The sequence below is a fragment of the Tauraco erythrolophus genome, chromosome 8, assembly GCF_009769465.1.
Source record: "Tauraco erythrolophus isolate bTauEry1 chromosome 8, bTauEry1.pri, whole genome shotgun sequence".
NCBI lineage: Eukaryota > Metazoa > Chordata > Aves > Musophagiformes > Musophagidae > Tauraco > Tauraco erythrolophus.
In genome coordinates this window covers 22,465,616-22,480,112 of record NC_141472.1, presented here as the reverse complement: position 1 = coordinate 22,480,112, position 14,497 = coordinate 22,465,616, and the positions used below count along the sequence as shown (strand labels likewise).

The 14,497-nt window shown below is 37.8% G+C and overlaps 1 protein-coding gene across 2 annotated transcripts in view; it reads left to right on the top strand.

Annotated features, from left to right (window-relative positions):
- UBR3 (ubiquitin protein ligase E3 component n-recognin 3) overlaps positions 1–14,497 on the top strand; it is a 123,060-nt gene that overhangs the window by 24,022 nt on the left and 84,541 nt on the right. For both annotated transcript variants that reach the window (XM_086615503.1, XM_086615502.1), the window contains exons 7-10: positions 2,534–2,664; positions 8,792–9,020; positions 12,833–13,012; positions 13,762–13,895. In XM_086615503.1, the coding sequence (XP_086471629.1) occupies positions 2,534–2,664; positions 8,792–9,020; positions 12,833–13,012; positions 13,762–13,895 (674 nt within the window). The remainder of the gene's footprint in view (positions 1–2,533; positions 2,665–8,791; positions 9,021–12,832; positions 13,013–13,761; positions 13,896–14,497) is intronic.

Below are 14,497 nucleotides of genomic sequence, written 5' to 3'. Positions count from 1 at the left end.
GGATTGTAGTCTTCCCCCTCTGAGGCATCCCAACATGGACTGTGCTCATGATGTTGATAGCTCCTAATATCAGTCCCAGAGGAGGGAGTCTGCCAATGGGGGAAGGGTGAGTATCTGTTTTTATTTAATATTGAATAGTTTTCTGAAGTTTTCAGTATTCATATTTTATGTCCAATAGGGTATAAAATAAGAGTATGAAAAGAAAATTTTAGAAAACTGAGTATTGAATAAAAACAGATTTACCTTTTCTGTATAAGCAGACTCCCTGTTCCATCCTAGGTCTCTAGTGATACTGTCTTCATAGAGGGTTATTTATGTAGTGGAGATATCTTGGAATGCCAAGACTCATATTCCAGAGAGATGTTTATGACAGTTTATGAAGTCTTTTGTGGGACTAGGAAAGAATAAAAGGTTTCTTTATAGACAATAGAGGTTTTATGCTGAGGTTCACTGATACAGGTATGGGACTGAGTATTGAGAGAATTTTTATTTTTACTCTGCATTTTAAAACCTGCATCTTGCATCCATCTGAAATACTTGATGTTTAAGACAATTTTAAACCCACAGGCACTATAATTTTTTTGTTGTTGTGGAAAGAAATTTAAAATCATGTGGTGCTTCTCACAAGAGTGGGAACATTAGCCTCAGTGTTCCTGACAAATTTTTCAAGTTGGGTAAGAGCATTCTGCCTACTTAAATTCTGTAGCAGATATAAGTGGATATATATTCTTTCATCCCTGCCTGAAGCTGCTGCACAAAGAATTTGATACACGCTGTTCGTCTGTGATCCGTGTTAGAAAAAGCTGCACTGCAGTGGCAGATAAAGTGTTGTGTCACTTGTCTTCGTGCCCAGTGTTCTCACGCAGGGCCATTTGGCATGTACCCAAACCTGTGCTGTCTGTTCTGTGGACAGAGGACTTCAGTCTGCATGGCTACCAAGCTTTCATGGGCAATAAAGTCACGTACGCAATTTCTTAACAAGAGACGAGGAAGAGAACGTAAATGATCATCATATGTTTGCTGCAGTAGGTGATGTGTAATGCTTTACAAAATATTTAATATTAAAATATTTTTCATGACTCTGTGAAGGTATTTTTTTTATTTCAATGCTTGTAGAATGTATTGAATAAAACATATTCTTGTCTTTGTGTGGCTTGCTAACGTCTTGAGGCGATCTCTAAAATTTAAATTACTTATTTCTCATGATCTTGTGAAATTCCTGAGATGTTTTGGGCTGATTAGGTCACTTGGCTGGGGAGCTCTGACCTTTGGTAATGGTGGAAAATGAAGGTAATTCCTGCTTAGGAAAAGCACAAATGACTCTCCAGCTTAGGATGGGCACAAAGCTACCCAGTGCAGTCCCTGAAGCTGTCATACTTCAGTAAAGAGGCGAGTCTTCAAGGCCAGAAGATGTTTGGCTTAAGTGTGTTTTAATCTGCACTGATGGGAGCACTTCATACAGTCCCATTGGAATACAAGGTTGGGAGGGGAAAGTGTGTGTATATCCTCAGGTCTAGTTGATTTCTAGGTATAAAGGAGCATTATTATTTTCTTTAGTCCTTATGTGTTACTCGAGTGATCAATGCTTGTTGTAGTTTTAAATCATAAATAATCAACCTTTTGAAGAATGATGATAAAGAATCTTTATATTTTAGTAATTCTTTTAAATGCGGTTAATGTGCTCTATGCTCTGTCAAGCCATAGCCTCATGAACAGTTGGTTCTAGCAGAGGTCAGTTTGTGCAGCTTCACAATCATGAAACCGATCTAGTAGAAAATGCAGCTGACAGAATGGACAGGTGACTTGATTCCTGTGTAGGTACCCCACAGGGATGTACTGTCAGCGTGAGTGTGGGGGCAGAGTGAATGGCCAGGAGTTGAATTGAGGAAGATGAGACTGTCTCTTGTGGTACCATCAGAGCTAATGCCTGATTTTCGGATTATGGTAGTTCTTATATTAAAAAAAACCCAACCAACCAACCAAAAACTTTGTGATTGATCAACCAGTATATATATTGCTTTAAAAATAAGAATAACTGATACATTATTGCCTTTGTTTAGAGCTTTGTCAACAGAGCATAAGTGTTCTTAGGTGATAGAACTCATCACTTAAATTCTGTTTTGTTGTTTTGCTCTTCTAAGTTCATTGAAGTAGCAGTCTACATTAACAGTTTCTCTTGATTTAGTGGCTGTGTGAATATTGTGCAAATTGCTGTGATTCATTGCAGTCCGTGGAGCTGTTACAGTAAGGCGATACGATTCAGTGCAATCCATGAAGTCCGGACTCTATGTGGTGGAAAAACTTTCATTGACTTCTCTGGGAGGTCCTTTTTATTGTTACAGACTCTGACGCTGTGCGGTGCTGGCCATGTTCATTTTCCTAGTGTTTTGGAAAAAAAAAAATATTTACAGAGTGCCCTAAGATGTTCTTGAATTTTTTTATTGAATTTTATGTAAGACAGTGCAACTGCACTATCATTGGTTTTAGTTTTAATAATTACATTACACATCCCCTCCTCCAACCTTTTATGCAGATCAATCTATCATGGATGTTTTGAAGCATAAATGTTTTCTAGAAGAATTATTATTTTGGACGATAAAATATGAGTTTCCACAGAAGATGGTGACTTTCTTACTCAACATGCTGCCAGATCAAGATTATAAGGTACTTGCCTTACTTAATTGAAACTTTAATGTCTTTTCTCATTCACATACTTAATGTGTATTATGCTTTGCATGAGACCACATGTTTATATTTGAATAATAATAGCAAAATAATGCAGATTGTTTACTTGGTTCTGTGTATTTTTTTAGAACTTCTAAAGTGTATTTTATTTGGAGAGATGTGGACAAAACAAAATGCATAATTCTGGAGCAGCAGTATTAATTTTATTCTCATGGTTTTTTACCTTTTTGGCTGTTAGTGCTTGTTTGCATGTGTTGGATTTTGTTCTGGCTTACTCTACTTTGTAGTTGGATTTTTATCAGTTAAAAGATGTGGATCAGCACCAAATTGATTCTGTAGTGTGGTATGGCTGCTAAATAATTGTGGCGACTTCATTCCTTTTGCAACTGTTGTAGTAGGCTATGGTTTCTCCATACAGGCCATTACAGTGTCAGTGTTCTTGCTGCAGCTATGCCCTAGGTGAATTTGGCAGCCTTCCAGCTGCTTCCTTACAGAGTTTTGCAGTTGTCCATACCAAGTGTCTCCTGGCCTGGAGTCATGGAGACTGGATGTCATCTTCCTGTTTTAAATCTTGGTGTGCAGCCAGGTTTGGTTGTTTGCTCTACATGTTCCAAGACCTAGTGTACATAGCAATCAGGCTTAACATTTTGCTCCGATCATGTCATACCTTTGAGCCATGCAAATATTTTGGGCTTTCTCAATCCCTGCTGAGAGGCAAAGATCAAGAAATCCTCAAGTCCAAGCATACAGATTTCTTCAAAAACGTCTGTTTATAATGGGACAGGCCTGTATTTGCGCCTCCTTGAAGCTTTGCTGTATCAAAGCAAAGGATATGAAGATAGCTTTCAAGGAAGAAAAGGATAAGATATGGCACTTCAGCAATACTCTGTCCATGTCGAGACAGCATTTTAATCTGGGATACCAGCATAGATTCATCTTGGTCTCAGATTTGGCTAATGCATGAGGAGACATGAGGACTCCTTGACTGATGATCCCTTGCCATGAAGTTTGAATTCTTCTTGATATTTGGAGACCCATGTGGACATCCAATTCTCCTGATCCATTGACAGCTAAACTCCTGCCTGTAAAAACACCTAACCACTAGCAGCATGTGGAAGAATCTGGTAAGTGTTGCTATGTTTACCTTTTTACTATACCATGTAATAACAGTAACTTTTAATGATCGTGGGATCTTTTTTCCTTTGACAATAAGCCACAATCTTCAGTGGCTTTCTTCATTGTATGATTCTGCCCCTCTACTCTGCTCTTGTGAGACCCCACCTGGAATACTGCGTTCAGCTCTGGGGTCCTCAACATAAGAAGGACCTGGAGCTGTTGGAGTGGGTCCAGAGGAGGGCAACAAAGATACTCAGGCCAGAGCACTGCTCCTGTGAAGACAGGCTGAGAGAGTTGGGGCTGTTCAGCCTGGAGAAGAGAAGGCTCAGGGGAGACCTTATAGCAGCCTTCTAGTACCTAAAGGGGGCCTGCAAGAAAGCTGGAGAGTGACTTTTTACAAGGGCGTGTAGTGATAGGACAAGGGGCAATGGCTTTAAACTGAAAGAGGGGAGATCTCGATTAGATCTAAGGAAGAAATTTTTTACATTGATGGTGGTGAGGCAGTGGAACAGGTTTCCCAGAGAAGCTGTGGCTGCCCCATCCCTGGAAGTGTTCAAGGCCAGGTTGGATGAGGCTTTGAGTAATCAGACCTAGGGGAAAGTGTCCCTGCCCATGGCAGGGGATTTGGAACTAGATGATCTTTGAGGTCCCTTCCAGCCCAAACCATTCTATGATTCCATATACTCTGAATGGAGACAATGAGATATTTGAGTTCTCCACTGGCTGCCACCTTTATCTGGAAATAGTCCATTTTACACTTACTGATACTTAACGTTTAGACAAAAGGATTATTTAAACGTCCTTTTTGTGTTTTATTTTAATCCCGATTTCGTATTCTGGTCGATTAAACAGTAAATTTCTATGTACAGACTTTATTACTGGCACAAATTCTAAGTATTTGAAATTTAAAATCTGTGTTTATTTTAGTTGCTGTGATTGTCTAAAAGGGATTTTTCAGTAGTAAGGAAACTCAGAGCAGGAATTGTATCACACAGCAATACTAGGGAGGCAGTAACACTGTTTTTTCCCAAGATACCTGTGCTTTGTTGTAAAACTGTGTCAATGATGCATGAATTTTAAACATGTCTGTGAGGATTGGCCAATTCACTAAGAGTGGCTCTGCCTTTTACATGTGTACAGAGAGAACATGTGATTTTGGGATGAATTAGAAGAATATTTTATCTTTCAAGCTTCCATTTAGCTTTTTTGAAGGAAAATTAATTTTAATTTAATTTTCTTAATTTTTTCTGTCTCTACTGTTGTATAATCTGATTCTTCATGAGCTGATTTAGCTCATTAACTCAGCAGAATTCTGCTAGCTTGGTTTTCCGATAAACTGAGTGAGCTGGCCAGATGCAGAATACGGAGGTGGCTATCTGTGCATGCTCTAAAATTGTTGAAATCTCCGGACCTTCAGCGTAAATGTCATAGAGCTGACTGAATCCACCATGCCTATGCAACAGTCAGTGAGCCACCAGCAATCTCTGTTGCACAGATTTACTTTTAAATAGAAAAACAAACTTCTCTTTTTCTTCTCACCTCAAAAAGAGGTGTTGGAAGGGGTGGGCTAAAACCCTGGGTTAACTAGCTCTTCTCCCAGTCCCTGCTTTTGTATATGAGAGAGACAGCACAACAAACTGTGGTCTTTGCCTTACAGGATTTGTGCCTGAGGCATCCTTTCCAGCACTCTCTGACATTTGAAGCTTGGAAGACTTACAAGTGAAGAAAAAAAACCCAGAAGATAAATTTATTGAAACTTCCAAGAAGTTAGCGGTGTTACGGTGTGGACAAGATTTTTGCACGAAGGAAAACAAAAGACCAGAGAAATAGGACTGACTTTCATGTGACCAAGGAGAAGGCAGAGAAGGGGTTGGCAATAAACAAAAAGCTGATGGAAGAGTGTAAATTATCCAAGAGCAGAGCCTTGCTGAAATCTGGAATACTGGAAGTAGAGAAATGCAAAAGCATCTGATTGTGATAATAAATCAACAAACACAATTATCAGAAATGTTGTGCCTCATCAGGCACCTCTCACAGTGTTGAGGCAGTTATCACAGCTAAAGGACTTCACTAACCCCTGAGTATGCTGTTCGACAAATTCTGTAGTACGGTTTTTCTACTGGAAACTGAATTTTAGCACTGCTTTCACCTGGCAGAACTGTCTTTTTCTTTGCATTGAAAACATAAACATGGGAGATGAAAGTTCTAACTGGGGTAGACTCCTATAAGTTCTGGGATCGTTGAGTGGCCACCAAGAGGACAGGCCAGATAAAAAGTTAAGTTTATTTTTGCATAGGCTAGAAATTTAGAAGCTGCACAAGATCGTAGAGAGTAAGTCAAGGAAAGTAATTAAATATACAGAAAACATGTCTGACTTAGGAAGCCACTTCTTGCAAGTGGTTGGAAGCTGAGTAAGTATTTGGAAAGATGTGTTATGTCAATATCTGCATTCTTGCTCCATTCTGTGTTTTTCCTTAGTTGTGTAAACAGCTTTGGCCACTCAAAGATGCGATACTGAGCTGCATGGACTGATTGGACCTACTGTGGCTATTTTTACATTTGAACTGCAGTTTGCTACAGTATTTCAGCATTTTAGCTTCTGGAAATGAGTTTAGTTTCTTCCTCACAGAATTGGAAAGGGTTATATTTGTTTCTGTAACTTCCAAGTGAATATAGGAGTAAAGCTGTCTTTTCTTTAAGTATATTGCAGAATCTCTGTATTGATAGCAAATTTACCGTACTTTCAGAAATTCATTATCATATATGGGTGAGGCACAAAAAGCTTTGCGTGCTGATTTAAAATAAAAAATAAGTAAAAAAACCACCACAATTTGTCTTTAGAGGATGACTGTGTTTTTGCAATCAACTTAAATTGTGAGTGCTGTGTAAAACATACTTCCTACATTGCAGAACCTGAGAATCTTATTTAAACATAACACAGTGTGAAAACTTAATATATAAATAACATATACTTTTTTTACTAGCAGCGTTAATATACAAACTTCTTTAAATATCAGGTGTGTCGTTTGTGTCTGAGGCTTAACATTAATAGTGTACATGTCTTGATGTCTGTTATAAGTGTCATTGGCAATGATTATAGTTGTATCAAGCTTTAATTTAAAGGAAATTACATGATAGGTTGTTCTGCCTTGGAATACCAGAATGATACTGTATTAACAGGGCTCCTGTATTGTGAATGTGTTGTTCTGAAAGGCTTTAGCTGAAAACAGTGACCCCTGTGCTGAGTCCTGTATGCAGAAGATGCTTTCAATTATTATACAGGATTCCATCATTGTGAACCAGCTAAAGGAAGGCAAGCCAAGCAGTCTTGTAGTGTTTCCTGCAGTGACATCCCCATTCTCACCCTGGTCCATATTTTTGCATAAGCAACCTTATTTTCAAGGATATTTTCTGGAAGAAGCAGTCTTTGTGCCCATCTGCAGCTTTATTGCATTATGATATTTTGGAAATATTTTCTAAATGTGAATAACATGGTAGTGCTATAATAAAAATATGGGAGCACTGAGTCTGAGGTAGGTAAAATGAAGTAGTGATTTGTATACTGGAGCACCTCTCCTATGAAGGCAGGCTGAGAGAGTTGGGGTTGTTCAGCCTGGAGAAGACTCTGGGGAGACCTCCTAGCAGCCTTCCACTACCTAAAGGGGGCCTACAGGAAAGCTGGAGAGGGACTTTTTCCAAGGGTGTGTAGTGATAGGACAAGGGGCAATGGCTTTAAACTGAAAGAGGGGAGATCTTGATTAGATCTAAGGAAGAAATTTTTTACATTGATGGTGGTGAGGCAGTGGAACAGGTTTCCCAGAGAAGTTGTGGCTGCCCCATCCCTGGAAGTGTTCAAGGCCAGGTTGGATGAGGCCTTGAGCAACATGATCTAGGGGAAGATGTCCCTGCCCATGGCAGGGGGGTTAGAACTAGGTGATCTTTAAGGTCCCTTCCAACCCAAACTGTTCTATGATTCTGTACAGTCTGTTGAAGATACAGCTGCCTGAGAGTGATTTTAGAATTTCTAATTTTATGCTTATGAAAGATTAATACTTCCAGAAGGAATAGACAGGGGGTTTTAGACTTGAGCTGAAAATTTTTATCACTGCAAAGCTTGTATTATCTCTTCGTATTAAGCCAAGGAAGTCCATATGATGTTAATTCAGAACTTAAAGTACTAAGTGACAAGTGATTTCAAAGCTGGCAGATACGCACACATGTATATGCAACGCAGAAGGTTGATTTTTCAATGCAATTTGAGGCTAATGGAGTGGGATAAGAAATCGTACTAGGGTTTATATGTATATGTATCCATACATTATATACCTATCTGGTTTAAAAAAAAACACACAAAGAACAGTTGTGTGAGGAACAGCAAAGCTTGCTAATGACTTTAGTTAGGAGAAAGTGCTAAAGATTTATTAAAAAAACTATAGGATGTAGTGATAGCAGATGAAACTCAGTGTTGAAATGTTATCTTTGACAGATGAATGAAAATAATACTCTGAGTAGACAAGTGCAAGTGATAAGGCAGCTTTATTAATAATTAAAATTATATTAAAAATACTCTCATTGTTCATAATCTATAATTTTGGTACACTAGTCCTTGTTTTAGGATGTAAAAAATGAAGGATAAATTCAGTATTAGCTTTTACAGGTATGCTGAGACCTTATATTCCTTGTTTCAACATTTCTGGTTGTTTTTTTATTTTTTAGTGTGGAAAATATAGAATGAGAAGATTAGATTTTTGGTATAGGTAATAAAATTGGAGGCATAAGTTACCCCTCTCTGTACATAGGTCTTTTCACGCGGACTGTTTCTAGTAACTAGACATCAGAGAGTTAGACCATCAATTTTGGTTTGTCATGGCAACTGGCATTTCCTAGGATATGTTGATTGTACTTTTGTAAAGGAATATTTTTATAATGAAAGAAAGCTATGATTTTTGTACGGTGCTTGTTAACATAATTTTTTTTTTATGATTTGCAGATTGCTTTTACCAAAACTTTTGTTCAGCATTATGCTTTTATTATGAAAACACTGAAGAAAAGCCATGAATCAGACACAATGTCCAATAGAATTGTGCATATCAGTGTTCAGTTGTTCAGCAATGAAGAACTAGCACGCCAAGTAACAGAAGAATGTCAGCTGCTGGATATTATGGTCACCGTTCTGTTATATATGATGGAAAGTTGCCTTATTAAAAGTGAATTGCAAGGTAAGTTGATTTGTTTGTTTGCTTGCTTGTTTCCATGGATGAGAAATTGATTATAAGGAAATTTAATCTCTTTCTTTAGTAGTCAATCCAACTCCCCCAAATCCTTCTCAAAAATGCACAGGATCTAGCAATATACGGTAGAGGCAGAGTCTTAAAATTTCGTACAAATGTAAAGATAGTTATCAAGAGTGGTACTGATGTTTTATCCTGTCATTTGTAGGGTTTTCTTTTGTAGGAACATTACATAGTTTAAATACAGAGTATTATCTTGTAGAGGCTTCATTTGCGCATAAACACTATGAAGCTCGTTTGGATGAGAAATTACATGTGCAAATCGAGACCTTTATTAATTTAAAAAATATTTTCAAAGTATTTCACAAGCTATTGGAAATATTCAAAATTGTTTTAATTTTTCTCATCTATGATTGCAACAATAAAACTTGATATAATTAGGGGACAATGATTTCATACTTTGTAAATATGATCATTTGATCAAGGTTTTGGTTGACAGAGTGGCAATTTGAATTTGAACTAGGATACACTGTGTAACTTTTCTAGTGAAAACAGCTGTCCTATTTCTACCATCCTTGTTTTACCTGTTCTTAGCTGAAAATGGTGGCACAGTGAATCTTGCTGGCTTCTGTTTTTCATGCTTTCATGTACCTAACAGACCACAGACCTCTCAGCCTTCTTTATCCTAGTTTGAATTTGAAAATACTCTCTAGGTAGGCTGACCGCTGCTGCCATATAAGTGCCATCAGCTTCTGTATGAAATACTAGTTTTCTTGTCTGAGGTATCCTTTGTCTTTGAGTCTGCTCTACGTACAACCTAATACAGAATGACTGTACTGAAATGGGAAATCCTCAGTCATCTAGCTATGCCCTCATTCAGCTGCACCTCAACGTGAGAAATTTTTCTACTGCCCTATATAGATTGCTTTACAGTATTCAAAGAAAAAAGTTGAATCTTTAACAGTTTGTGTATCAGGTGACTTTTGCTAAACTAATGCCATATTGATGGAATGTCATTTAAAACTACTTTTAAATAGTTATTTTTACTTGTTGGTCAGTATGGGATGTTGCTAGCATGGTGGCAAGGTTCTGTAATGGATCAGAATTTGCAGCCAAACAGAAAAAGGCTGTGATTAGACATGCTCTGAAGAAACTTCCTGTAATTAATTATGTAAGCTGGAGCCAGTAAGTTACATAACATCAGATATACTTGTGATAGATCTGTGAGAAAAGGCTTACCCTTGGAGCAGTTATCCCAAGACGTGAAGTTACCTGTTTCCTTTCCCCAGCACCAGTGATTTGTCTTAGCTAAGACTCCATCATGGAATCTGTCCAGTGCTTTTCAGTGCTTTCAGAACATTTCCTCCTCACTGCTTTATATATGAAAGGGGTTGAGCATACTGTAAATTGACAGGAAAATTTTAATAAAACACTTTATTGTTGGTTTTTTTTTTACCCTCTCATATTCTCATTGACCTTTTTCTGCAGTTCTGTGGACTTGTATTTTGTGTTTAGTTTGAGATATCTCTTAAGATGCTGGAAGTAGTGAGAAGTCTGTTAGAAGTCTGAGCTCTCGAGATAAATTGAGAAGAATTCTGTTTGTGCAGCTAGTGCAAACAAGTAGGTCATTTAGTATCTGAATGAGACAAAGTTTACAAATCCAGCCAATGAATAGAAGGAGAAAACACGTTGGAGAGGAGCAAGGAGAACATGGAGCAGGAATTGTATCTGCTAAGGCACGTTTAGTTTGCATTGCTCACAGATCCTAATTGTCTTTTGAACAGCCAACACCTGTTAAAAGCATACAGTACAGTAAGGGTATTGTGGATGCCAAGTGACAAACTGTGTTCCTCAAACGGAGTTGACCTAGGAGCTGTGTTGATACCAACTTCAAAAGTGTTACTCGTTCAGCTTACCTCTCTCGCACATGGTGTGACAGCATGAGGAGGTGAAATGTGGGTGCAGATGATAAAACTGGCTCCCTAGGAAGATTTATATCTCTGTGCTCTTAGAGATATTTTTCGCTCTCTATCAGCACTTTCCTTCTACTGAACTTTAATGGGAGAAGCATTTATGCCCCACAGAAAAGATTTTGGTAATGGTTCATCGCTTAAAAAAAACCCCAACAACTCTTTTCCTTTGACTGACTTACATTGACCCTGTATTGTAGAGTACTCTGAGTAAGAGGCAATACCCCTGCCAATTTGAAGTAACTCTGGATTTGTCTGATCTGCACTGGGGCAGAGAATCAGCAACATGTAACTGTTGGCTCTTTGCATAGTCCTTCAGCAGGTTCAGGCAGAGCCAAGAGATGTTACGCTCTTCTTGGATAGGCTGTGTGAGCACATGGGAACCAGGCAGCTGAGCAACAAGTCCTAGTTTCCTTTCTTCACAGATGTACCAGATAACAAGGGAGAGACTAAAGAGTGCTTGATCAACTGGCAGAGAAGTTTGAGAAGCTGCGCAGAGTGCTTCTGGCTTCCTGTTCCTTCCAGTGCTTCAGTGTAATAGATAGGAGTCAGTCTGAAGAAAAGGAGCTCTGTGTTACCTTATGGTAACAAGAAGATATCTGTTCATAATTGTGTGCAACTCAAGCAGCATATTTTTCAAGTTGAAATATGATTCGTTTTTCTGCTGTGTTCTTGGAAAGTAAAGCTTGTCAAGATCAAAATATTGTATGACTTCAAATTAGAAAACCTGTTGACATAACAGGCAATAGAGAAATTATTTTTTTTCCTGGTACCAATAAACCAACAAAATAACTTCAGAGTAAAAAGAAAAAAATGTATTTTCTTCAGTAGTTACAACAAAAGAGGGGGAAAAAAGCTTACCTATATGCCAAAGGGAACCACTCCAGATACAGATGTGCCTCATCAGCTGGAGAATGGAGTCTCTTAAAAACAATGTATTTTTAGCTGTGGCTGTGCCACACTGCTTATGACCCTTTCACTGTCTAAAGGGTAACTACAAGGGTCTTTCAGCGCATTTGAACTGGACAAGAGCCATCCCCAAGGCTGATCAACAGATGTAAGATTTTTTTTTTTCGTCTGTTTCCTTAAAATAGAATAGGAACTGACAGATGAGGGTTATTTCCCTTGGATCATGAATCCAATACTGGTTTTGTTCTGGTCTTTCCAGGGGTCCCTTCTTATAAAAATCAAATAAAGAGATTTATTTGACAGCTGTAGAGGATGTACTTTCGTGATTTGTGCAGAAGACTTCTACCCTCCCTTGATTTCTTCTCCCCTTCTTTTGGGAACCCTCTCCTGCCCTAGTCTCAGGAGGGCTATATAAACCTTTGCTGTCCCAGATTCAGAGTGGAAATGCTTTTCTCTGCTGTCCTCAGACTCAACATGCCAGTGTAGGTTTTGCTCACCAGATTTCTGCTTGCATGCTGTGAGGTCGTTCGCTCACTGGAAGTGTGTCAAATTCAAAATAAATTTAAGATGTTCATAATATTTAGTCTTTTTATACTTCTTGAGAGTATTCAGAAGAGACATAGCTGTGATGGTTTTACTAGGGCACTGCTTTTCAAAGGTTGTGATGTTGTTTTAAGTATGTGTGTCTCCTGCTGAGAGGGATGTATGTTGATGAGTCCATGATGAGAAAACAGCCTCAGGTACCATAAAACAACCATTCTTCTTCTCTGCAGTTTTCTCTGTGTCTAATCTCAACATTACAGTAAATCCTAATTGGTTTTTTTTTTTGCATTATCTTGTAACATTGTTTAAAAATTACAAGAAGGATAAAAAATATTACTCCACCCCTTTTTTTTTTTTTTTCTTCTTTTTTAAATCTAGATGAAGAAAATAGTTTACATGTTGTGGTGAATTGTGGGGAAGCACTACTGAAGAATAATACTTACTGGCCCTTGGTTAGTGATTTTATAAACATACTTTCACACCAAAGTGTGGCAAAGAAATTTTTGGAAGATCATGGTCTTTTGGTAACGTGGATGAATTTCGTATCATTCTTTCAAGGTATGTGACTTTTATAGTCAGTACTAATACAAGGGTGTTAAGACAGCTTAATGTTCATAGTAGCAAAATCATTACACTGCTGTAAATATTTAATTCATTAGTATTCTCATAAGTCTGTATTTCTGGAAGGGAACAGTATATTCTAGAAAACAGGTAGATTTTAAAATGATCTAATGAATCTTTGTCTTGTGTGGACTAGTTAAAGAGTAATTGGCATCACACTGGACGGAGATTCATGGTGCCAGAATTTTGAGGTTGAAGTACAAATCACAACTTGTGCTAGAAGTGTTTTACTGGTGATGTTGTAAATGTAAACACTGGATAACTTGATCTGATAAATCCAGATCTTTTTCTAAGTGTTGCTGTGAAGAAACTTTTTTATTATTTAAAAAAATATTTTAAAATTGCGAACTTTTCAATACGGGTGAATGTTCTACCTAGAAAGAGGACCAGATATTTTCCATCCAAATGTTCTCATTGACTAAGTGAGGTTCAAAGTAGAAGGGCTGCTGTCCATGTTAACATCACCTGAACAGCAAGGACTGCAGTCACTAGCCAAGCTTGAACTATTGTTCTTTTCTGGTCTGTTTCTGTTCAAACTTTGATGCTTGTTCTCTTATTACGCTAGATTGTTACACTTTGTGTTTTTTTGCCTTAATAGATATGTGAATGCATAACACTAAAAATACTCCATTTTACTTAGCCCTTCTTAAATATTGGCTTGTATAACTCTGGTTAAATCTTTGAAGGTATGAATTTAAATAAACGAGAATTAAACGAGCACGTGGAGTTTGAATCACAGACATACTATGCTGCCTTTGCTGCTGAGCTGGAAGCCTGTGCCCAGCCAATGTGGGGTCTACTGTCACACTGCAAAGTTAGGGTAAGATTATCATATTCCTGTCATTATTCTTGGTTTTATTCATGACTTATCCTAGAGTTCTGAAATCTGACAGATCTGTCTACGTTGCGTTTGAAAAGACTTGGGTTTTGCTGTCTTTGTCAATCAAATATACAAAACTGTGATCAACTCGGATTCTGGGTATAGTAAGTATAGAATTCATGCTTGCACATAACTTATTGTCCCCAGAACTGGGACTACAGGTTTGGAATGTGTACAGTCATTCCATATGACTGTACATATGGAATAACTGCTACTCTGACGAAGAACTTGATAAATATCTCTGAGTCATTTGACCTTTGTTCAGTGGCAAAGCAGATACATAAGTTGTCCCTAATGTGATTATAATGTTGATTTTGTCTGCAAATAGCGACTTCATTATGATGGAGAATGGACTAATTTATGATTTTGTGTAGTTTTACTGACAACCTGAGAAGAAAGCCTCTTAGATTCTGATGTCTCATGATCTCCTAACTAGAGCAAAGAGTTCTTACTATTTGATAGACTGCAAATTATATTAAGTTATAGTAAAAATGGAATCCATCAGCTTATAGGAATACTTAACGTGAAAAAACTTTTTATTG